The sequence below is a fragment of the Talpa occidentalis genome, unplaced genomic scaffold, assembly GCF_014898055.3.
Source record: "Talpa occidentalis isolate TD23 unplaced genomic scaffold, MPIMG_talOcc4v2.1 talOcc4.3, whole genome shotgun sequence".
Lineage (NCBI taxonomy): Eukaryota > Metazoa > Chordata > Mammalia > Eulipotyphla > Talpidae > Talpa > Talpa occidentalis.
The window spans coordinates 149,547,186-149,571,390 of NW_023603184.1; the positions used below are offsets into that span (position 1 = coordinate 149,547,186).

Here is a 24,205-nt window from a genome sequence, read left to right on the forward strand (position 1 = left end):
CATGCACTTAAGGTTGTCATGATCTTCGTGAGGCTCCGTGGCATAGAGCACAAAAGTTGAGGGCAGGTTTCCAAAGTGGCTTTTCCATTTTATGAATCTGCTTGCTCACCCAGAGCAGCCACTAGATTTCCTTTGAACTTTATTTTGTCTTTTTGGGAAATGATTGCATAGTGGGCTTAAGACTGATGACGGCATGTTGAAATAGTGCGAGGGTGGGGGGCCTCCCTGGGGACCTAGGGGTTCAGTCTTAGCGCTGTCACTGCTACGGCCTGAGTTCGATCCCAGCCAGGGAGCTGACCCCACGGTGCAACAGACCTCTCCTGTCTCCCCGCTGCTCCCCTCAGCAGTGTGTTTCAGTGGATCCGCCTGTTCTGCTCCTCACTGTCCGTGGTGAATCCTCTCACCCCCTGCACTTACAAGCTATGCCCCAGTTCTTACATGCATAAATACATAACTAGATAGATAGATAAATAAATAAGTAAACATACATACATAGAAAGAGGGAGGGGCGGGTGCGTTAAAGGGCCGATGGCAGGGGCAGCATGGCCTCAGGCCCACAGGAACGACTCCCGCTTCCGTGGTGTAGACACTTGATGTTTAATGACTCACACCTGAAACTCCGTGACGCAGCGTCAGTTCACTTGAAGCGATGTGTTCTTAATTATGTTGGGCAACGGGCATAAATTGGGATTGCCCCGGCACCACAGGCAGATGTCACTCTGCTAAGGAGGCTCATCTGAGTACCTTAGTTGGGGGCGGGGGGAGGTCTTTGTTTCTCGTAGACTCTCTCCTTTGATGCCAATTCAAACCCAGTGGTGGATCCTGGGTGGGCATCGTGACCATGCTTCCCGCCAGCCCCCTCGTGGACCAGGTGGTTCCTACCCCCTTCCGCACCCCCTCAGAGCTGAGTGTTTGCTGGGTATCAGGAATTGCAGGCCCCTTTGCAAGGAGGAGACAGCTGAACCACAGGTTGTAGGTGAAAACAAAACTCTGGTCTCCTGAGATCTGCTCCTTTGCCCTGGGATTTGGGGAGCATTTTTTTCATCCAACCTGCTACCCGCCTGTCACCCGGTAACTACTTTAAATACAGTGTTTTAATAATGTTGTCCTAAGTGAAATTCACCCCCCATGAACGCACCGCCAGGTTGAGGCCACCATCCAGAGCACAGGTGACGTGAATGTCCCAGCTCTTCAGGCAAAGGAAGGGGCCACAGCAGTGTTCACCTGCCACTAGTTAGAGACGCGAGCAGGTTGATAATACCTAGTTTTCAGGCAGGGAAGTTAGAGGTTAACCAGCCTCAGAATCCACATAAAATATGCAGTGCAGTCATTAGTCATTAGCAGCAGGTTAGCAAAATTCTCAAACAGCAGGAAAGAGAAATACTCTTTTGGCTATTGAAGAAGTCATCTCACACTTAAGAATTTCATAGAACAAATCCCCAAATGTAATGCGGGGCCTTTTCCTAGCTTGCCATCAAGAACTTTAACTTTGTTAAGAGGATATAAGGTACAAAACTGATGCCTTAAGGCAGCTGTGGTGCAAATTTAGGTAAATGTACTTGGAGTACTGTCTGCACACCCACAACTGGAATTGCCACTGACTTAGCCCATTAGGCTTTTGCACAGTTAATTGTATCCTTTTTTTTTTTTTTTTAAGATTTATTTTTTTATGCATACAAGAACCCGGGTACAGGCCAGATGTGCAGGAGGGTGAGAGGACCCACCAGAGACAGAGTGGGGAACAGAACAAGCTGAGGGGAGCAGCAGGCAAACCAGGAGGGGTCTGCCGCACCATGTGGATATCTCGGTGACCTACTGGGATAAAACCTGTGCTGCAGAGGCTGCGGACAGCCTCACAGCCCTGGGCTCAACCGCCTGCGCCACCAGGGAGGCCCAATTATATCAGTTTTTTAAACCGATGATCTCCCTCTGTTTTATTTGCTGATGTTAACCCAGGGCCTAAACGGCACTTCCCGCAAAGCCGGCCCTGGTGGCATTTGTTGACTTGGTGATATCAGGTGAGAGTCAAGCTGTGCTCCTGGCAGGGTCAGCATCCTCACCTGTGGTCCCCAGTGCCTTCTTCAACCCAGGGCTTTTGGTGCAAGACCGTGGTGGGTGGGTCAGCCACGGGAACCCAGAACTCAGAGCTTCCCTGGTGGGCACCACCACCCAGAGTCCCACTCAGTAACCTCTGACCCGCTGACTGGGGAAATGTCGGGGCGCAGGTGTAGCTGAAAGGAATGAGTTTCTGAGGCTCGAGGGGCTTCTCTTTCAGGTGCCTGGGCCTGCACTGGAGGCTCCTGACCACCGCCCTCCACCGCTCGCTTCCCTGCAGGTCTCCCTCCGTCAGCAAGGGCCCGGCCCAGAGCAGCCTTTCCAGAATCCGCCTCCCAGGCATGTGTGGGAGAGGGTGACATTGCACAGAGCAAGACGCCCCGGGTTCTACCTTAAATGTTTACGAGATGTTACTCCCTGACTTTGCAAATTAGCATTTGGTTTCATCCCCGAAAAGGAAAGAACCCACAGTTTGACTTCAGACGTAAGAAAAGGTTGCGTGCAATGCCTGAGGGAAACTGCGGTCTTTTTCAAAAGAAGATAAAATTTAGCATCTTCATGTGGAAATAATTTATTCTCCAAAGTGCTCAGAACTGTGAGGATGTTTAACACGCATTTTTCTGCTGGCATTTAAGTAGAACTGTAAAGGTCTCGGTCTCGAGTACACAACTGCCGACACCCTGGGTTTTGCTTCCTCCTGCCTTCAGACTCGGCCCAGACTTGGCTCTTTCTTCTTGCTGCAGTTTGCCTCTTGGCACACTGTTTTCGGAAAGACCTTTGTACTGACGACCTGTGTTTGGTGTTTGCCTGCTGGCCGCTCGGCCACGCTGAGGGGTTGGTGGTCAGGGGGCGACGACCACATTAGCGAACACCCCCAGGGCCAAAGGGTAGTGTTCAGGGGCCATGCAGGGGGCGGTACCAAGGGCGAACCCTGCTGTGGGGCCCAGAGGACCTCGTAGTGGCCACCCCCGGACACCAGGACGAGACCCTCTACAAGGCCCGGCTCTGGTCAGGGCTCTGAGGTCCGGCCAGCTCTAGTCACAGCTACGCGTTAGTCTCCTAGATGCCCCGCCCAGGGGTTTGTAGCCTTTGGGACCATGACGTGTGTTTGAGGTTAGAATTCTGCAACAGGGTGGTCCCCAGGAAAGGGGGAGGTTCCCTGCCCCACCCAAGGGAGGGTGGAGCTGAGCAGCAAGAGAAGAAGCTGCAGAAGAGACTGAGGAAGGAAGGAAGCAGGATGGAGCCAGGAGACCTGGAGGAGGCACATGGAGCCTAGAGACACGTGAAGAAACTGCGATTGTCTTTGGGTTGTGGACTGGGTGACACAGACGTGGGTGAGACCCATGGGGAGGGGACCATGGCAGCTTTTATCTTGATGTTGATTTTGCTCTTTTCCTTCCGGGCTTGTCTGGTTGTTTGTGACCCTTTGCTGTGGGTCCCCACAGGAAGATGCTTTAGACTTGGGGCAGGCTTTGGGGCCTTGCTCTGGGCCGACCCCATATGGATGGAGTTTTACCCACGAGGGGACGGGTAACTTTGGGTGCTTCATTTAGAAACTAGACTCTTTGCCTTACCTGTATTGTTTCCTAGTTTTATTAAAGTTCCTTCCCATTAAAGTCTCCTATGTTTTGTGTTGATGCGGCGGATGGCAGAACCCATTTAGAATAGGCAGGTTTGCGGGGTTTGGGCTGCCCCTCTCCCTGTCCTATAACAGATTTGGCGCCCTAGCATCCTCGGCTTTGTCGCAGAGTGATTCTCACCCCCTCTCGGCCATTCTGTGTGGATTAAGGAAGCAGCACCCCTCCCCCAGCCTTCCGCGCTTCGTATTTGCCCAGACACGCATCATGCATTGTGTGTCTGTGGGTGTTCAGGTCTGCCCGCCTCTCCGTTTGTCGGTCTTCCTAGCACTCACTGAGCATGTGCGCCTGCATCGTTGGGCTTGGAGTGGCCGGGAGAGGAGCAGCATCGGCAGGTGGCCCAGGGCCGCTGACCCCCTCAGTCCAGTTGAGTTGCTACCGCCCAACAAGGAGGATGGGTCTGGGGGTGTGGTCGGCAAGAGCAGGCATGCAGGTGTGCTCTCCTGCCTGTTTTACCTGTGAAGAAACCGAGGCTAAAAGAGAATTACCCAGAGCTGCTGAGCCGGGGCCAGCTGTCTGCAGCAGAGCTGCCCCGTCCCTGGTTCTCTCCATGCCTGCAAGCTGCTGCCCTCTGCCCTCCGACTGCCCAGCCTTAAGTCTGTGTCCTCTTCACCAGAGGGCGGGCAGGGTAGGAGCTGGAAGGTGAGTCAGACGCTCAGAGGACTTGGTGCTGTGCCTGACCTCACACTGCTGGCCAGAGAAGCACAGAACTTCCAGAAGCAGCAGCAGCCTGCATTTCACAGGCCTGTCTTCAAAACTGTCCTGGCATGTGACTGCAGATATTACAACTACACGCAAAAGTGTTGACTTCTGATCAAAAATCTTAAATCCGGGCCTCCCTGGTGGCGCAAGGGGTTAAGACACAACCCATGAAGCAATCCGCAGCCACTGCAGCACGAGTTCGATTCCCGGGTGGCCAGAGAGAAACCCACATGGCACAACAGACCTCTCCTGTCTCCCTGCTGCTCCCCTCAGCAGTGGATTTCAGTCAGTCTGCCTGTTCTGTTCCCCACTCTGTCTCTGGTGAATCCTCTCACCATCTACATCTCTGGCCTTTACCCCAGCACTTATGTATGCATAAATAAATAAAATCTTTTTTAAAAAAATCTTAAATCCATCTAAGCAGTAGGAAAATAAGCAAACTGAGGCACTCCGCTTGTCATGGTGTCAGAAAAGAGATGAGCCCTGTCTGACCCCAGAGCCATGGACTGAAGGGTCACGACCAGGTTGCCTCCCTTTGCAGTCTGAGCCTCTGTATACCAGATTTTCTTAAAGCTGGGGACACCTCGCTCTCCTTTTTCAAACCGCATGATGTCAGCAGATGGCCAGCGGCATGGTTTGGTGCCTTCCTGGGCCTGGAGCACTGCAGGAGGACTGGACATTTTCAGGACCCGGGACAGGGCCCCACCAGGCCTGGCCAGCTGGCGTGCGCCTTCCTGCCCCTGAAGCCGCTGGAAACTCGACTCAATGTGACTTTCAATGGAAAGGGCTAAGTGTCTAAAGATTGGCAATTTACCTTCTCAAAGAGGGATCATACATTTAATTAACGTCTCCGCTTAATTGCGTTTCCTTTATACCCGCTCAGTCTCCGCTCAGCCGCTGGAACCTCCCATGTGAAACAGAATCTCTCTGTAATTGAGCAGCCGTGAGCCCCAAACTTGAGAAATGGTTGTGTCTGATTATGTAAAAAGAGATGAGGCTGGAGAGGAGCAGGAATCCCTTGAATTGATTTCTTCTCTGAACGCCTTTACATTTTTGGAGAACCCTGGATGAATGTAAACGCGGTGCAGCTTGCATTCAGCTGAAAATCAGGTGCAGAACAAGAGCCTGATGTGTTTTCTCTGAGATGCTCCTTCGCACGTGTCCCCAGAATGACTGTCTTGGGGTTTTGCCTCACTTGACCGCTGCTCGTCCCTCCCCAGCCCCCCAGCAGGAAGGTGGCGCGAATGTGAGCCGGTGTCCAACGTGAAGGCGCCTCGAGAGCCAGAGGCGCCTTTCCAGAGCCCGGTCTGGGGCAAGATGGGAGAGAGACCATGACGGAAGTGGAGTGTGCCCGGGGTGGGTGGCGGAGGGACGCCTGGTGGGACGGGGCACGGGAGCACAGGAAGAGCAAGGCCTCCTGCCCTCGGCCCGTGCTGTGCTCCGCAGACCCGTGGAGGCCGGCCGGCCCCTCAGGACTGGGAGCGCCAGTCGACCCTTCACTCTGGGGCAGCACCCCAACCCCCGCCCCTGCTCTGGGTCGAGTCCCACGCGATGCAGCGTCCACCCATGCCTGCGAGCCCCCCCAGCCCGGCCCTGCCCTGCGTCTCTCCACACAGGCCAGTTGACTTTCTGGTTTTCCTCGTTGGGTCGTTTTGGAGCCTCTGACACGATAACCACTCTCTATTTGTCTTTCTCGCTGATAAAAGAAGGCTTCCCTGAGATAAACGTCACACGCCGTCCAGTTCACCCGTTCAAAGGCTTGACACGCCTGCGGCCTCGTATGTCCAGATACACGCGCTGCCCCGACGCAGGCGCAGCACTTCTCCGTGGCCTCAGAAAGGAACCCCAATTAGCGGTGAGAACTGGTGCCTTTTTCTGAGGCTCTGTAGCCCCCTTGGTGACCGAGGGCGTCCTGTGAACAGGGGTGGCCCATCCTGAACGCCAGTGATTCTGCTGCTCTGCTCGCGGCGTCCTTGGACATGGCCCGGGAGGACATCCTGGCCGCCCTGGCCGCCGGCCCGGCTCCCCGTGTTGTGCTCCCTTCCTCCCACCGTCCTGACTCAGTCTGGCACTGCATCGCCTCCGCCTGTCCCCCACACCTGTCATCTTCCGGCCCCCCGCCGTGCCCCGCGGCCCCTCCTCCCGCACCGCCGGCCTCTGTGTGCGCCCCACGGGCCCAGCACCGGCCCGCGGGCGGCTCTGACACATCTTCAGAGATGGCGATGCGAGGAGACCTCCTCCCGCTGAAAGGGGCCGCGAGGAGGGCGAGGGTTTGAACTTCACTTCACACTCGCCTTTCAACCCGGGCCGGGCTGTTGTGATTTCCTTGGGCTGCAGAGGCGTCTGCTCTTTATTTACCAGCCCACACATCTCTGGGCTTCAGAAAGAACCGAGCTCTTATTACAGATCCAAATTAGCCCTCTGGCGTCGGTCTTGGGCCAGAGGAAACAGGTTTTCATTTCCTAGCTCCCACGGTGACTTCGCCTTGAGTTTTCAGAAGGTCTTCGCCCTCCACCGACCCCACTGCCACCGATAAATAGCCCTGCCTTTGATCATCCTCAGTCCTTTTACTGTCTCCCCAAAAAAGACTTCTCATGATCTATTGTTCCTGATGTGATCCAAAGAGTAAGTTAGGGTGTCTGTGACGGCGAGAGCGAGGAGGGGTTAAAATACATACGCCTGCCCTTTCGCTGATTTATTTTTAAGCAGATGCATGTTCCTTAAGAGCTGGCATTTTAAAGTATCTCCCCTTCCGTCAACACATGAGGAATGGAGTCAGCCCGCCCTCAGGACCGCAGGCAGGCCCTCCGCGTCGCGTGCGGCCACGGCTGCAAATTCTGGCAGAAAGTCTCAGCGTCTTTTCTCCAGATCACACCCACCAAGTTCGGGGGGGTGGGAGACACCCCGCGGGAGGTCCCGCACCCTGACATGAGACCTGCGTGGGGCTAGGCACGCAGTGACCCTGGTGACGGCCAGCACGGTGGCCGTGACAGCATGCTGGGTGCCGTGCCCCCGTCCAGCGCCCGGCCCCGGGGCGTGGGCGGGACGGCCCGGGAGGCCGCCCCGAGGACATCGGCCGGGACATCGAAACCTCGTCCGCACACCTGGCGGTGACGGCAGTAACCCGGGCGAGCGCCCTGCAACAGTTCATCAAAAACGGCCCGGCTAATGATCGGCTGGGCAGATAATCGGAGGAGAGTTAATTGTAAGGTTCGATATGGCATCTTGTCAGCAGAGATAAGTTGTCACGTTTTCCACTTGAGCTGAAACTAAATGATTGTAAAATAAGTTATGAGTGTCCTTGGGCCTGTCTGCCGGAATGATAGCTAAGAATACATTCCTGGCCCATCAGTCTCGAGCAGGCTGCTTGATATTTATGCGAGCGGAATGTTATTTTATTCCCCCTCTAGTCATGCTTGTCAGCTCCCCGCGTGAAAAGTGAAACGGCTCCTTTGACTCATCCTTCCCCAGCCGAGCCGGAGAGCCGCAGACTGTTATCATCATTGCCCGTGTTATATATTTTTTGGGGTGTGCGTTGCACATTGATGCCCGATTGGGAAGAACTAATGGCCGGCGCTGAGCGCGCGGGACGTGGGCCGGCCAGGTGCTGGGGCCGCGGCCGGCGTCCCGCGGGCTCCGGTGGCGTGAGGAGCGCTGGCGGCTGTCGCTCGGCCGGCCCTTCTCTCTCGGCTGCGCCTCCTGTGACGCCGCTCTGTCAGGGAGCCTGTCATCGATAGAAAATAAAATGCGTTATTCGTATGCAGTCAGGAGGAGCGCTGGCTCCGGGCGCGCCCTGGGCTGCGCTGGGCCTCGCGCACAGCGTCTGGGGCTGGGTCTTCGGCCTCTCACTTTGAGGGATACCTTGTCAGGCTGGAGGCCTCGTCGGGCCTCGTCGGGACGGAAAAGCATGGCACGGAGGCCTGGCGCGGCCTGTCGGCTTTTAAGCCGGGGTGGGGGGTGGAGCGCCTCCTCTGGAGACTTCAGATTGGGAGCAGGGGGTCCATCTACTGGCTCAGCGCCCAGGACGCTAGAAACCTGAGCCCTCTCCATGTGGCTGACCTCCAGGCGGCCAGGGCCTGCCCCCGCCACCGACTGAGGGCCTGGCCCTCCCCGAACCCCACATCATTCTGTACCATGGTGGACCCTGCTGCCCCAGCCAAGCCTTCGAGTGGACACGCTGCCTTCCTTGACAGCTGCCCAGCCTCCACGCCAAGCCTGCCGCTCTCCGGCCCTGGTGTGTCTACCCTCCATGGACACCAGCATCTGTGTGGTCGGGGCCACTCCTGGCCTCCTCCAGCAGGAGTCTTGCAGTCCAGTCCCCAGGGCCTGGTGGCGTGTTGGCGCGGCGAAGAGACGGGGCCACACCCCGCGGCAGGACACCTGGGGGAGTCGCTGCCCTGCCCGGTCATCTGTGAATTGGGACAAGGATGTCTCCAGAAGGTTCTCCGGCCCACAGTTCAGACCGTGGCCGCAGGGGCTTTGTGGGTCCCCGGGTGCTCTGTGCCCGCTGGCCCTGTTTTCCGTCTTCATTTTGTTGGTTTTATTGGCGTCATCCTCAGAGCCTGTCTCTGCCCTCCAGCTGCTCCTCCCTCCAGCGCCAGGAGGGCCGGTGCTGCTCTGCCCTGTCCCTGCCCAGGACCGCCTCCTCCATGTGCTGACTCGGGCACCTCCGCTCCCTGCGAGGCTCGCGCTCCGGGCCCAGCGCCGCGGCCCTCGCTCCCGGAGGAGGCTGTGGGCTGGCTCCTCCCTGCTGCTCCCGTGGGGGAGGGACCCGCCAGTGAGTGGATGCCCGGGAGGGACCCCTGCTCCTCGTCGGTTCAGATAGCACGACAGAGTCTTCCGTGGTAGACGACAGACCCTTTCCACTGTTCAGAAATGGGCTCGTGGGCACAGGGATTCTCCCCTTTCTTGGTCCGACAGCGGCCGCTCACAGAGCGGGGTGCTCGGAAGCGAGCCCTGTGGATAGAAGGCGTCTTGTAGGGGGTGCTCTGGAGGGACACGCACACGTCACGTGTCATCTTCGTCACCTAAAAATAGATTCCACGCTCGTGGACCCGCACACCATCTGCGAGCTGCGGCGTAGCCCGGGCTGGCGGGTGGTTTGAAAACCACGTCACAAAGCTGGTGGCATATTGTGTACCCCAAAACCAGCTCCACCCGCTGTGTGACCACCTAAAAGAGGACTGCTTGATAAAACCCAACCCCACAACCCGCCCGGGGCTCCTGTTTCTTGACCAAATGCGCGTCAGGCGTGTCTGCGAGGGCCCGCTCTGGTGGGGCGCTGTGCAGGGGCTGCCTCCCGCCTCTTCATTTCTTTATTTTTTAACTCTTTAAGTGTTAACTTCCAGTGTCTTTTTAATTCATTTTCTTTATGATCTTTTGGATGAAACTATCGTAGTGTTCGGCTTCACTACTTGAGAAACAGCTCTGGGTAGTCACGAGTTAGTGCTGCCTCTAAACTACCCCAGAGTTTAAGTCCTTTGCCCCCAGCAGTGTCTTCGTGGCGAGCTCAAGGTGTGCAAGCTGGGTGTGGGGCGCAGGGGCGCCGGGTCACTCGGTCCCGGGAGAAACTCACAGCTGCGGGAGGGTTGGGAGGTTTGAGGCCTGGTCACTTCCGTTATCGTGGACGTGGGTGGACGCAGCGTGGGGGCTCTCGGTGGAGCGGAACAGGTGTGGGTGCTTGCCCACCCTCTGAGGGGCAGGGTGACCCCGAGAGCTGCCGCGCTGACCCACGTGCCAGCAAAGCACAGGGGGCGAGAGGAGGCGGGAGAAGAGTAGCCGCCGTGGGTGCAGGGAGCCCATGACGTGGCGGAGAGAGTGCGGCTGTTCCGAGGATCTTAGATAGAGATCTGGGTCCAAAGGCCGAGGGACCGTGGGGGCGGAAGGGACCGGCTGTCGGTGTGGTCACGGTGCAGCTGCGTGCGCCCCTGTCCTGCGCCCCGGGACTGGGTGCCCCTGAGGACAGGCCGTCACGTGAGGTCCTGGCTCCATCCTGCAAACCGGGTGGATTGTTCCCCGTCGCCATTGGAGAAGAGAGGTCAAAGGGTGGAGGCTTTTGAAACATGGGCAGGAAGTATTTGAAAGGAACAGTGTCTGAGCATGGAAGGCCTTGCCCAGCTAATGACCCTGGGGGTCCCGGGCCCCTCAGGCAACCCCTGAGCCCTCTGCGTTTGTGCACGGGTATTAATTAGACGCCCCTTCTCCCCTCGGATTTCCAGAGTTTTCATCTGGTGTGTGGGATTTATTATTAAGAGAGGTGCAAGAAGCACTTTGGGGACAAAATGCAGGGGAAGATGCAAGGAGTCGCCCCACAATCCAGGGCACGGGAAGGGTGAGGGGCCTGACCGAGAGCAGGGTGGCTGAGATACACAGGCCCACAAAGAAATGGTGACTTTGTGAATTAAGATTCACTTTAGAGCCTCCGTCTCCTCAAGGCAGGAGCCATGTCTTACTTCAACCTGTGTCCGCCCTCCCCTGCCCCCCCAAAAAATTAACCAGCTACAGAAGCAGCCTACGGGGGCCTCAGGCCTGCACCTCAGGGAAAGGTGCCTGGAGGTTTACCAGATGTCTGACTGGGAGGGTGGGGGCGTGGCAGGGGTGGGGGTCTTCTTGCAGCTGCTGGGGGGTGGCATCGGGAGCAGCCTGTGCTGCGCAAGCACCCCCCCACCAGAGGGGCCCCGTGACTAGGTCTTGGTGTCTGGCACCATTGGGTGCTGGCAGGTTACCCTGCAGCCCTCCCCAGGAGGGACCCCCGGGGCCTCTCCTCCGCATGCGATGGGCACGGGGAAGAAGCCGGAGCCCCCTCACCGCGTGGTGCGGCAGCATCACCTGTCTGATGAGCCCTGGAGGTTGCGTCCTGGGCTGTGTGCAGAACCACGTGTATCTAAAAAGCTGCCTTACGGTGCGTGTTTCCACGTTGCCGCAACACAGCCTGGCACTTTCTGGAACGTCTCGCAATGAATTTCATTTCAAGTGTCTATTGGAATCCTGTCTCCTTCCTGCTCCGACGCCGGTCGCGCCCACTTCTCTGGGGGGCGAGGTCCGTCTGCACAGTGCCCAGGCCCCTTCCTGGCCGCGCCTCTGGCCGCCTCTGCCCCCGCGCACACCGGCCTTGTGTTGTGCCTTGGGGTCAGGCTCTGACCGTTTCCTCCTCCCGGCTTCTCACCCCGCCCCCACCTTCTAGTCCTCAAATGCCGCCTTCCCGGGGAGACCTGCCTGACCTGTTTAAGATGGCAGCCCCCGGCCTGCAACTGCTCCCCGACTCCCGAGCCTCCCTGTGCCCCCCCATCAGTCACTGCCGTCCAGGTACTTCAGGGGCGTCCCTCTCAGTCAGGAACTCCAGGCGACCCTCGGTGACGGGGCCCCCACGCACAGCAGGTGCTCAGAAACTGCCGGGGAGCGAGGGGCCTGCGCTGCCCGGGACTCTCTGCCCTGCAGACGCTGAGTGGCGGGATGAGGCCTCCGGCCAGGCAGCATCAGGCGTTTCTCCCTCAGTGCCTTGTTCTTCCTGCTGAATCACACGTGGCTCCTGACCTTGAGCGCTAGTTTGGGTTTCCCTTTGATGAAGCTAAAAATAGGCGTGATAAGTCGAGAGTTTCACTCGCGGCAAATGACCACTGTGTGCTTGGGTTTTTAAATGGTAGAAACAGCTTCAGTGAATTAAAAATTGGGCTGACTTCCCAGTGCTGCTTGGCTATTGGGGGGAAAGAGGGGTTTTCAGGAATGATGAAATGACCTCGTGAGACGTCACTTGTAGAAGAGAAGCAGGAGGCCTTGACCCCAGGCCCCGAGCATCTTGCCACTAATGGGGACGCTGGTGCACGTTCTCCATCTTACCCCAGCCCCGGGGGGTGGGATCGGGGAGGTCCTGGGCGGAGAAGAACGAATTTCTCCAGAACTCCAGCTGCGTGAGGTTGGGGCAGGGGCTGTGAGTTCCTCTCCACAAGAGGACAGAGTGAATGCCTGTTTCTGAACAACGGGTGCTCGTGAGAGCAGGGACAGCGGGAAGCGCTGGCCCCAGGCCAGCCATGGCGGGTTATTGCGGGGTCGCGCATGAAGCCAGAGGAACGTGGCTTAGTGTTCTGGAAGTCTGCTCTTCAGCGTGACTGACTTTTGCCTCCTTTGCCTTTCCGGTCCGATGGCAGACACGGGGCTGGGGGACTCCGTGTGTTCCAGCCCAAGTATCTCCAGCACCACCAGCCCCAAGCTCGACCCGCCCCCCTCCCCCCACGCCAACAGAAAGAAGCACCGAAGGAAGAAAAGCACCAGCAACTTCAAAGCCGATGGTCTCACTGGCACCGCTGAAGGTAAACTTCCGGGGGACTTCGGGGTAGGAGTCTGCACCTCTGAAAATAAGCTCCCGTCTCTCAGACCGGTAAAGCCACGTACCTCTGGGATCACAAATGCAGTGATCCAGGCCCCTGCGCGTGCCCCCTGGCTGCAGGGTGGGCCCTCGGGCCTTTGCATCACCTCCTGGTGCCCCAAGAGGTTATGCCACCAAATTGGTTGTCCAGCCTCCTGGAGGTGGCCGTGGGTTCCCCGTCACCCACCTGGTTCAATTCTTTGGTCTTGCTTGCTCTCGGCAGCCTGGGCGGACAGGTCTCTGCCGGTGAAGCTGACCACGGGCCACAGACTCACAGAGGCTGGCATCTCCCGACTCGGGGCTCTGGCGCCAGCTGGGCTGAGTTCTCATAAGAACCTGCCTCAGACTGGCTTTCAGCAGCGATGAACGCTCCTGATGTTGGTGTCGCCGCCGCTCTCTGTCTGGTGAGCTGGGTCACACCCACACCCGGGCCGTGAGCTGGGTCACACCCGGGCCGTGAGCTGGGTCACACCGGGGCTCTCGCCATCTGTGATGATTCTCCTTTTACTTGTTGAGCCCTTCGTTTTGCTCAGGGGTGGGGGCTGTGCTCAGTCATCATCACATTGTGGGCAGTGAAATTAATCAGCTGTGATAACCCAGTTGAAGACTTCAGAGAAAAGTTACATTTCAAAAGGCTCTTGTGTCACCTGAATCATCATTTGTGCCCCCGCCCCAACAAAGACCTTGGGGCACGGGCACCCTTTCACTCTCGCCTGGGGGACTTCGGGGGACTTCTTCCGGGCGCTGTCAGTGTGATGGGGGGCGGCCCTGGCCCGAGTCAGTCCCACGCGCTGGCCCACGGGAGCTGCTCACGGCAGGGCGGCTGCCCGGGGCCTGGAGTGGGGCCTGGTGTGTCCTTGCAGAGGGGACTTTGCTGCTCAGCGTGCAGGACACATGGCCTGCCAGGCCCCTTCGTGGCCGAGCAGGGCGGGGCTGGAGCCCTCTTCACCTCGTCTGTGCTCTTTGCCTCCCTCGGCTTCTGTGAACAAGGGTAGCCAATAAAACCAATTTCCCGCTGTGACAAATAGGGGGTTCCAGGACATCAGTGCTGGTAAGAAATGATGATCGTGGGTCAGAGGCCCCGCCCATGCCACCGACCCTTCTCTGGGTCGGCCCAGGCACTGAGCCTCCAAGCCTCTCTCGTGGAGAGTCAGCTGCCCCCCAACAGGAGGCCTGGGGTGAAATGGGGGACACAGCCTCTCACAGGGGTGGGTAACAGTCACCCACATCGGCGGTGGGGGTCCTTTTACAGATAAACACCTTAGGTTTGTCACCACGTGAGTCTCCATTCACGGCTTTTTGCAGACACACCACTGGGGAAAAGCAAGGGAGCCCACCTGCCACTGCGTGGTTCTCCCTTCACGCACCTGCAGCCTCCGGTGACCCTGCCCTGGGGCACGGGGAGCAGGGTTGGCCGCACAGCCTCTCGGTAAAGAGAGCCGCTGCGTGGAGCCGGCGCTGGATGCCCCAGCAAGAGGCGGGAAGGCGGGAGGTCTGAGCAGGCACAGCCGTGCTGCACAAGCCAGCCCCTTCCCGAGGGCCAGGGCCATCCAGTGTGCGCCGAGCGAGACCCGATGACCAGGCCGCCACAGACCTAGCCCAGGCAGTCCTCAGCCCACCCTGACCAACACAGGCTCCTGCATCAAAGGGCTTCCCCTGGGCTGGAGGCTGGCGGAGACCCAGACCCCCGGCCCCATGGAGAAGGCACGGGGCTCCCCTCCAGCCGGCCGTGAGTGCTGGTCAGCGTGAGTTCACAAGTTCGAGCAAGGCACAGAAGGAGGCCGCCTCTCGTGTCTATGGCCTGACCGCTTTCCTTCCAGGAGACAGTCAGGCGGTGGCCCCCGTGACAAGACATGGCCTTCCCCCTGGGGAAGCCCCGACCACACTCCCCGTGAGCCAAGCAGGGGAGGTGCCTGTGGCTCCTGTCTCCAAAACACATGCTCTTCTCCCCCCGCTGCCACCCGAGGTCAGAGCACACCCAGCGACGGCCGTCGGAGTCAGTGATGTAGGGCATGAAGCGTCTTAACACCATAAACGCCTTACAGTCCATCACGAAAACCATCTGAGTTAAACAACCTGCTCCTGAAATTAAGGCCAGGGCTTTATTTTTGGAGGATACGGTTGGGCTTCAAGGAAGTATCTCCACTTCTCCCTGCTGCAAGGCACCCGGGCAGCTGCCCTGCCCTGCGGCCTGGCCGCGTGGCGAGGAGCCCCGAGCACAGATGCTGACGTCCTGTCTGTCCCTGGGCGGTAGCTGACCATGCTGGCTCTCAGCCTGCCCCCTGGAGCTCACGGTGACTCGGCCCTCTCTAGGGGATAAGGGAAATGAAAGCCAGAGTCCTGGGGAGACCTGGAGTTGTCAGCTGGGTAATGAGGGCTTTTGTCCCTGGGATTATCCCCCAACATGCAGGAGGGTGTGGGGGAGCTCAGGTGGTGTGGAGCCCCAGGGGTGCAGGGGAAGGGGAGTCCGTCATCAGAACCCCAAGAGCACTGTCTGTGGAGGCCTCCAGCTGGGGCCTGCGGCTTTCAACAGAGTCCACGTCTCACCCGGCTGACCTGCAGCTGAGGGACGGGGGTCGGAGCCCCAACCGCTCCTCCTTCCTCCAGGTCCTCTGCTTGTCCCCCACTTGACCAAACCTAAGGGGCACAGGAACCCTTCACCTCCCAGGTCTGCCTCCAGGCGGAGACAGGAGGGAGGGAGGGGCCTCGGGAGGCGGTGGTGCCCCTGCCTCGCGCTGTCCTCCCTGGCCCATCCCCTGCTCTCAGCCACTGGAAGCTGCTGAGCACAGGGTGTGGGCTGTCCACCTTGCTGCCCACCGTTGTCCCCAAGTGCCCGGGCTGAGCCCCGCTGAGGGAGCTGTCAGCTTCCCGAAGGCTCCAGGCCGTTCCCTGGCCGAGCGCAAAGGTGCTGGTGCTGGGGTGGTTGTGTTCAGAAGGAAAGACTCAAAGTGTGTTTGGGCCACATTCTCGCTGCCCCTGAAGCTAGAAGCGCTGTGCGCTGGGGGTCCTGGTGCCGGGGTGGGGGAGGCCGTCCTGCAGGGAGTCTGCGCCCGCTGGGCTTGGAGCCGCCTGCTGCTGGAGCAGTCGTCACACTCTGCCCCGAGGGCTCGGCCTGACTTAGACAGAACGGCCCTTTTATTTCATTTACGGTTTAGAATGAATGGAATGACCAGTAAATTATAGGAGCAGAAACGATGACCGAAGAATTCCTGGTCTTCATGACGTTGCGAGCTAAGATGTTGGGGTGCTGCAGCCAGCCGCCGGGCTCATCTCTAACTACTAGTTCCAGTGCCGGTGGAAAACCTAAGCACAGCCCAGCCCCCCGCAGGTACCAGGGGGACGGGGCTCCAGCCTGGTGTCACCCCCCCGGTCATTTAAGGCCGAGCTGTCTCAGGCGCTGGCCGTGCGCCTTCCAGGCCGAGACGTGAGGCTGCCGCAGCGAGTGGGAAGAGGCGTGATGAGGACAGGGGCGGCGGGACCTAGTGTCCTGGCCAGGAGCAAGTGTGAGGGCAGGCGCCTGGACAGTCCGTGGGCAGCGCGGGGCGTGCAGCCCTTTCATGACTCGTCATCCTGCCACGCGGTCTTTGGATCACGAGACTTTTCTGGGTCTCCTCGTACCCGGGTCCGGCGGGAAGGGGCCCCCCACTAAAATGAAGCCACCGCCCCCCTCCCACCCCGGGCCCCACTCAGTGGCCCCGGATCCCGTGGCTCCCGTTAGGTCTGGGCCACGCGTGCAAGTTTGCACCAAGTGTTCATTTCCCGGGTCCCCGGTGAGACGGCGGAAGTCGGGAGAGGTTAAGTGGCTTTCTTGTCCGGGGTCAGCTTGCTGGTAGGTGACAGAACTGTCTCTTGATTCTCTGCCTCAAACCTTTCCCACCGGGCGAAAAGCGAGTCTTTGAGGTTGTGGGGCAGCGTTTGAATCTGGGCGCAGGGCAGACAGAGTCGCTTCCTTGATATGTCTCGGATTCCGTGGAAAGACACCGGCTTTCATATGGATCAGAACGTCTAGAAGTTGTGTCGCAAAGATCTTTCTTTAAAATGGCTGGGCCAGTCTGGATTTACTCATCCCGTCACACGCGCGCGGGGCCGAGCCCGCCTTCTCCCCGGGGCCAGGGGCTTTGTCCTCCAGGTCTCAGGGAATTTATTTCATCTTCTCATCTCGCTTTCTTGGTGGCTCCTTCTGGGTCTTTACAGAACCATTGTTTGGGGATGCGGGGTGGATGGTGCAATATTGAAAGGCCTACACGGGCCGTTCCCATTAAGGCAGAAAATAAATGGCCGGCACAGCAATCTCCGAGCAGGCCGAGGTGAAGACCCGGGTGTCCAGATCTCACCGACACCCGCCTGCGAAGGCTTTGGTCCCGCTTCCTTTCAAAGGAAACCCTGACCCTGGGGAAGCTTTGGGTCTCCAGCCAGGCGCCACCAGCACAGAGGAGGTGCTGTGTGTCTGACGCCCCGGGGGACGCGAGAAATACAGCAGTCCCCGTCTGATCCCCAAGGCAGCCAGGGCCTTACTGTGGGAAGGTCACCCTGGGACTCCAGACAGAGCACATGAGAGAGGCGGGCGGCCCCGAGAGGGACCCCAGAACGCATGGAGTCGTGAAAGTGAAGGCAAGCCAAGCTGCCGGAGAACTGGCTTTTGTGTCCTGCAGTCTTCGTCCATCCTGCTGCTCTTGTTTAACAACGCGCTGCAGAGCGTCTTAGGTTTTCGTGAAAGTGGCAGCGCGGGCGGGGGTGTGCGGTGAGAAGCAGGTTTCCCTGAGACACCCAGAAACAGCTGCCGCCGTGCTGGATCCTTACCTCCCGGCCTTGCGAGAAACGTTTTCTGAGTCACCGGGTGAGTGGGGAGGCGCTCTGGAGAGCAAAACCGTGCTGGGTGCGCGCTGCGCCTTACTTTCCTGCTCGCTTCCTGCGCAGGCAGCTCGAAGCTTGGGGAGTCGGGGCCACTGGGTCGTGTTGGGCGTCGCGGAGTGTGGGGTGTGGGAGGGAGGGATTTGGTGATGGAGGGATTTGGCACCTGGCGGTCGGGAGGACAATGTCTTTCTTTTGTTATTGGTAGCAGAAGAGGTTGTTCAGTTTCTCCCCGTCGTGGTGGTGTCGCCAGGTCCCGGCCTTGGCTCGCTGCCCCCCGCCATGGTGCACACGGGGCTGCGAGGGGAGCCCAGACCCTCGTGCCGGCCCCGTCCGCAGGGGTGTCCTCCGTGGGCTCTGCAGTGCTTGGGGCAGTGCTTGGGAAGGAGTGGCTCCCTGGGGCCAGGCACTCTCAGGCCCCCTTCCGGTCTTCAGGGACACCCCAACAGCGGCTGCGTGTCCGCTTGTTTTAATTTCGGCAGCTCCCTCAAAGGAAAATCAAGAGAACCGGCGTCTCCATACTCAGCCCTGTGAAAACACCACAGCCAGACGCGATTCTTGGTAACTGCGAGGGCCCCTGCGCCGAACGCCCTTGCTGGGGAACCAGTTGATTATCGCATCTGGATCGAGAGCCGAGCACTTGCTCTCAGTCAAGGTGAAAAGCTGGGAACCGGACCGTCCCGGGGAGACAGATCTTGGCCCCAGACTGTGTTCTCCGGGGAGCTGTGAGGAGAGTGGGCTTCGCCCCTTCCAGGCGGAAGTCTGGGGGAGATGCTGCGAGTCCCGGGGCCTTGACTCCTGTCCGTGCACCTGTCCCTTGTCCAGAGGTTGTTCTGGGATGTAACTCCGGCCTCCATGTGGACCAATGGCTGAAGTTGAGTTGGCCTGGGCTTGTCTGGCCGCCGGCATGTTAGGTGGGCGCGGTGGACTTGAAAGGCATCCTGCAGGGCAGTCCTCCCGGCGCAGACGCACGCTGGAAGCACCCGCGGCCCCTTTGTGGGAGCCGGCAGGTCGGAAATAAACAGAGATGAGGGGCCCAGCAGGAGAAGCGGATCAGAGCCCCGGCACGCGGCGCGGACAACACGAGCAGTTTGGGCACTTTCCTTTTTAGTCCCGTGAGCTAGAGTGGTAGGTGCTGCTCCAGGAAAACTTGCTGTTCCCTCCTGCACCCCAAACCGTACCTGTGCTGCCTGCTACATGTTCAGCTGTGCCTAGTGCTGGATCTGCGAGGGACTGGGTGGCCTCTGCCTGCTGGGTGCCCTCGATGCTGGTGGGGACGGCAGTGCATAAACAAGCCGTGCCACCCCACAGCTTGTACAGGCACCCAGGGCACCCCAGCTCCTGGGCCAGCTCCCAGGAAGCAGACCATTCACCTCCCAGCGCACAGAGAACAACATACCTACTATGAGAGACAGAAAACATGGACAGGGGATTGGTCCCAAGATGCTGATGCGTGGGGTGTCCAGGAGACGCAGCCTGGGTCTCCTGCCGCAGGAGGAGCCACTTGCCTTTGAAAATGTGAGGCGCTTCCAAGGGGCCTGGGAACAAGAACACAGGTGGGCGATGAACCGATGCCTTTTCCTTTCCCTCAACCTGGGCATGCTCTTCTGCCAGCTGGGGGCCACCAGCACGGGCCCCTCCCACTGCTCTGCGCACCCCGGGCTTGGGGTTCGGTAGCGATTGGACATCAAGTGGGCTGACCTTCCGGGGAATCCAAGATGCCCAGGATGATCTCTGCAACTCATTGTCTTGATGTCTGAAAACATGGCGGCCGTCGGGGTGTTTGGATGCCCCCACCTCGGGGTGAGACGGAGCCTGAGCTGTGGCGTGACAGGCACTGCGGTGCTGGCCCGACGCGGCGGGCGGGCAGCCTGGCTCCAGCGCTGCAGGACTTGCTGGGCGCCAACAAGGTCGAGCGGGTTTGCAGGCACCCAGTTCCCGTCCGGGGCGCGTGCCATTGAGGCAAGCACGTCGCTGCTTAGACAGTGCGTCACGGCACACACGTGTCCGCTGAGCAGAGGCCCGCATGACGCGAGCGTGACGCGAGCATTATGTGGTCTGCACCGCAAAGCCAGCATTCACAAGTTCCCCTCGACGGCAGGGCAGCCTGGAGCCGGACCCCAGGGTCCTGGACGGAGCGAGATGTGAGACGTGGGGGCCCCGTGGCCTCCGACGAGGAGCGCGCGCCCCAAGGCCCGCATGGCGGGCCCAGAGAGGAGGCGCCAGGGGCCGGCAGGGGTGGGTCCCACAGGTTCCAGCCCTCCAGCAGTGGGGAGCTCCTCCTCGTGAGGATGTGGCATGCGCACCCCAAAGATGGCGACTCCCAGAACCAGGTCTGCGTCAAGGCAACTTGGCAGGTGGAACGTGTGACGCAAAATCCACGCACTCCATCTCAGCCCGGCTGCCCTCACAGGATCCCGCAGGCGCAGCGCCCGGTCGCCAGCTCGATATCTCCCACCTCTGGGGGCTGAAGCCCAAGGAAGGCCCCATTGGTCCCGGGAGACCCCACCCTGGGCTCCCAGGGGTCCTCCCTGAGTCCACGTGGCCAGAGCTCCGGAGAGTCCGCCGGGCTCCCGCGTCACCTAGGCCACAGCTGCACCCTGGGGCGTCCTCACCGGAGATCTGACAGACCTCCCGCCCACCCAGAGGCCCTGCCCCGCTGGCTGGCGGTGGGGTCAGGCTTCAACCCACGCCGGTCCAGCCCCTAAACCTGGAGCTTCCTGCTCCTTCCCGGGGGGAGGGGGGTACCCCATGTGCCTGCCCCCTGCCGGGAAAGAATGATGACGCAGGGACTGGACCCCTCGGTGGGAAAAGCCCTCCCTGCGAGGGTGTGGCGCCCCTGTGAGGAGCCACCACAGGATGGTGCCTGCTCGCAAATGGGGTCCCCCTATGTCCCCGGGGGCGGCTGGCGGGTGGTGGTGTCTCCATTTCACAAATGGCAACCAGAGTTCAGTGAAGTATCAAGCCCAAGATGAGTGCAAAGCCGGGTCTCCGCGAGCCCCTCCCGACGTGGAGTCCTGCCTGCGCCGTCCTGGCAGGCTGGGGTGTGGCAGGGTCTGGCCCCAGGGCTGTCCCTGGGCACCGCCACCTCCTGGGGAGCTCGCCGTGGGGCTGCCTGCCACGCGCTCGGGAACAGCGAGTCCTTCGTGGGTTCTGCCCCAGCTCCTTTCTGGGGAGACCTGCTGCCCCCCCCACCCCTGCGTGTGCCCATGCAAGGGGCCGGCCTGCCACGGCCAGCCTGACGCGCTCCAGCCTGTGTGTAGGGGACAGCACTCTGGAAACTTCTTTGAACTTGGGGCTATTTCCGGCAGATGCGCCGACCCCGCTTTTGCTGACCAGCTGCAGATGGCGTCCTTGCTTTTTTTTTTTTTTTAGAAGGGGCGTGATTCTTTCTCAGGACGCCGTGACATGGAGGGAGGAGGGGCACTGAGTCAGCCCCCCTTGTTCACCCGAAGCCCCCAGTGCTAGTCTAAGGATGAATCAGATGCCAGCCTCGCCTGGCTGCCAGGCTGGTCTCGCCCCACTGACCTGGCACAGGGACGTGTTACAGCAGCTGAGGGACGGGCCCCCTAAAGCCTGTGCTTGCTCAGTGACCTTCCTGCTGGCCGCCCGGGCACCTCCCCTTCTTCATGCCACACAGGTAACGGGCTCCAGGTGTTACGCCCAGGGCGTTTTTGCCAGCGAAAGACGTGGGCACAGTGAAAGCTGCAGCAGGCATGGCATATGCGCCCACACGGGCACACACACGTGCACACACACAGGCGCGCTCGCCAAGGACTTCTTTTGTACGCGGCTCATGATAAAAATTGGCCATTTGTCTGTGGGGTAATGGGCTTTGCTGCCATATGAAAATCTCTCAAATGGTTAAATTGAATGACATTCCATCAGGGTTGGCGGAAAGCGACCACTGCACCCAGTTTAATTCTTTTTAATTTCTGTAAGGGGAACGCAGAGGGAGCGGGCTGGGGTTGCTCTCGAGCTGATTTCGCTCGGCTCTTTCTTGAAAGCGCCTTTCTAGTCGCCACACAGTGATGTGATCATTATCGGCCACCCCGTCACCCCGCTGCCTCGGCGTGCAGTAAAACACAAAAAAAAAGGGAGAGAGAGACCAGGGGAGCTTGTGAAGTATGACTTCCTATCCCAAGACTCATTGCCTGCGATTCGTACCGCTTGACAGTAATGATCTTATTACAGTACTCTGGACCTTGAAGAGATTTCATGAGGAGAGTGAAAGGACGAGCCTCCATGTAATCAAGTGGTGCTGAATATTCCACGCGTTTTTGATCACACACTGATTGGGCACAGTTTTAGCCCATCTTCTAGTCAATTATGCATGGCCTCTGTGCTCTGCGGCTAGTGGGAACACTGATGGCTGTTGTCTGGGGTTGGCAGGCAGCCAGGGGTTTGAAGTGCCTTGCACACCATCATCCAGGATAAGTGCTTTTTAGTTGGAATTGATTACCTTTCTTTGGGTTTTGCTTAATAGCAAAACTGCATTTGGAGAGGACTTCAGGTGAAAAATGGACATATTAGCCATTTAGAGCGTCTGAACTCCTAGTCAATTCTTCGGCTTCCCTTGTTTCCGCCTAATTTCTGTTTAATGATAGAATGTTTGATAATATTGAAGCGGTCTCCTCGCCCTGGCCGCTGAGCACCCACGTGGAGCCTCAGGGACAGGTTCAAGTGCGGGACCACCGTGCTCCGGCTCCCAGGGCAGCCCAGGTGAGGCCAGGCCCGCTGAGCATTCCGCCAGGCGGGTTCCATCCTGGCTACAACGCGTTAATTATCTGGCGAGATCTGGGTCTGCAGGAAGCTGGGTAATGAATCCGCCCGACAGTCGGAGGGTCCTGCAAGTGACTGCGGAGTGCACGTGGGCGTGGGCTCTTGGTGCCCTCTGCTGCTGTCTCCCCAAAGGATTGTCCCCTCCCTTTATCCAGTTGTTGACTTTCCCCAGCTGGTGGCAGAACAACCTGATGTCGTTTCCTTGATGATGTTTGCAGGGGTGGATTTTTCCCTGCCAGAGCGGTGGCTGGAGGTTGCCCAGCTAGGAGGCTCGCACAGCACAGCCGAGTGTGCAGAACGGCTGCCTGAGGTTTAAGCCCCACGTGTTGTGCAGTTCAGACCCTTGGGTGCCGTTGGTCTCAGAATCATCACGTACAAAGACTTCAAAGTTCTTTTGAGTGTTGCGCCTGCAAGGCTGGGATCGGACGTCATAGAGCAGCGATCAGTATGAGGCGCCTCCGGAAGTGCACGCCGGGCCCCCAGGCCCTGTGCCCGGCCTCCTGTGTCCCGGGCCACCTCGGGACCTGCCTGCTGCACCGGGGGCCCCGTCCTGGCGGGAGAACTCGCGCTGTCTCACCTCTTGGGTCTCATCTCTGCTGGTGGGACCACCCCCCTTGGTTCTCTGCAGAGGCCGTGCTACCCCACAGGCCTGACCACCGAATAGTGCGAGAACTTACCGGAATCTTTTTTTTCTTTTTCAATTTCATGAAAATAAAAAATAGTTTCTGCCCAGATTTAGATTTGGTGATGAGTCTGAGGATGAGGAAAGCAGTCACAGAGCAGAACATCGAAGCTGACCATCCACACACGGTCACGTCTCCCCAGAGCCCGGTGGTCTCCGCGGCGCCCCCCCAACCCCGGCCCCCCCCCCAGGCTGGCCCTCCTGGAGGCTGTGTCTTCTCAGCATCTCCCCTCCAAACACTGACTCAGCCAGGCCTTCTCCTGTGGGTTAAACTCACACAAAATACAGGATTTTGTAACAGGCGGTCGGCAGCCGTTTCCTCCTTTCAGTGAGTGAACACTCAGCCGTGAGAGACCTGCCCTGGGTCCCCCGGCAGTCGCGTGACAGCGTGTATGTCTGCAGCAGCTGGACATGATCAGACCCCGTGAGCAGAAGATTCCAGTCCTGACGGCCCTCGTTTGGGAGAGTCGGCGGTTGTTACGCTCGTCTGTTTACTGTACCAGTTCGGGGCTCCCGTTGAAAGAGAAAGAATATAAACCCAAGGACAGGCTTTCAGGGCTGAATGCAGATTCCTCTTGTAATTAACATGTAATTACCCTGAACAGGCCGATTAATTAGTGTAAACAAATTAAGATCAGCAGCTACTTTCCTGATCCCCCTCCCCAAAACATGAGCTCACGCCTCACAGCGCAGGGTCAGCCTCTCCCTGCTGCACAGGAACACCCCGTGCTCCCTGGAAGTGGGGGGATGGAGCTGGGCCCAGCCCGCCCAGCCCGTGCCGCCATCCCTGGGGGTCCAGGGTGGCGAGTCCTTGCAGGTTCTGTCTCCTGGTTCTGTCTCGTCACCTCTTTCTGATGGCAGCTAATCAACCAAGCTTACCCTGGAGCGGCAGCTTCCAAGTTCTTTTGCTGGAAGGTTCTAAGTCGGGTTCTAAGTCCACCATCCGTGTGGCGCCAGGTCTAGTTCTCGATGAGTCGTTCACCAGCCCCAGAGTGGTTGCAGTGACCCCTGCACCAGCCAGGCGGTGGCACAGCGTGAGTGTGAGGGGGTGTCCGATGCTCCCGGGAGGGCCAGCTGCAGGTGCAGGGAGCCGGGGAGCCTGGGGGCCTGAGGGGTGGGCGCTGGAGAAGCCAG

At 59.1% G+C, this 24,205-nt stretch overlaps 1 protein-coding gene across 3 annotated transcripts in view; it reads left to right on the forward strand.

Moving 5' to 3' along the window:
• The window catches only part of AGAP1 (ArfGAP with GTPase domain, ankyrin repeat and PH domain 1), a 357,631-nt gene that overhangs the window by 261,514 nt on the left and 71,912 nt on the right, over positions 1-24,205 (forward strand). For all 3 annotated transcript variants that reach the window (XM_054700176.1, XM_054700177.1, XM_037522170.2), the window contains one exon: positions 12,539-12,700. In XM_054700176.1, coding sequence (XP_054556151.1) covers positions 12,539-12,700 — 162 coding nt within the window. The remainder of the gene's footprint in view (positions 1-12,538; positions 12,701-24,205) is intronic.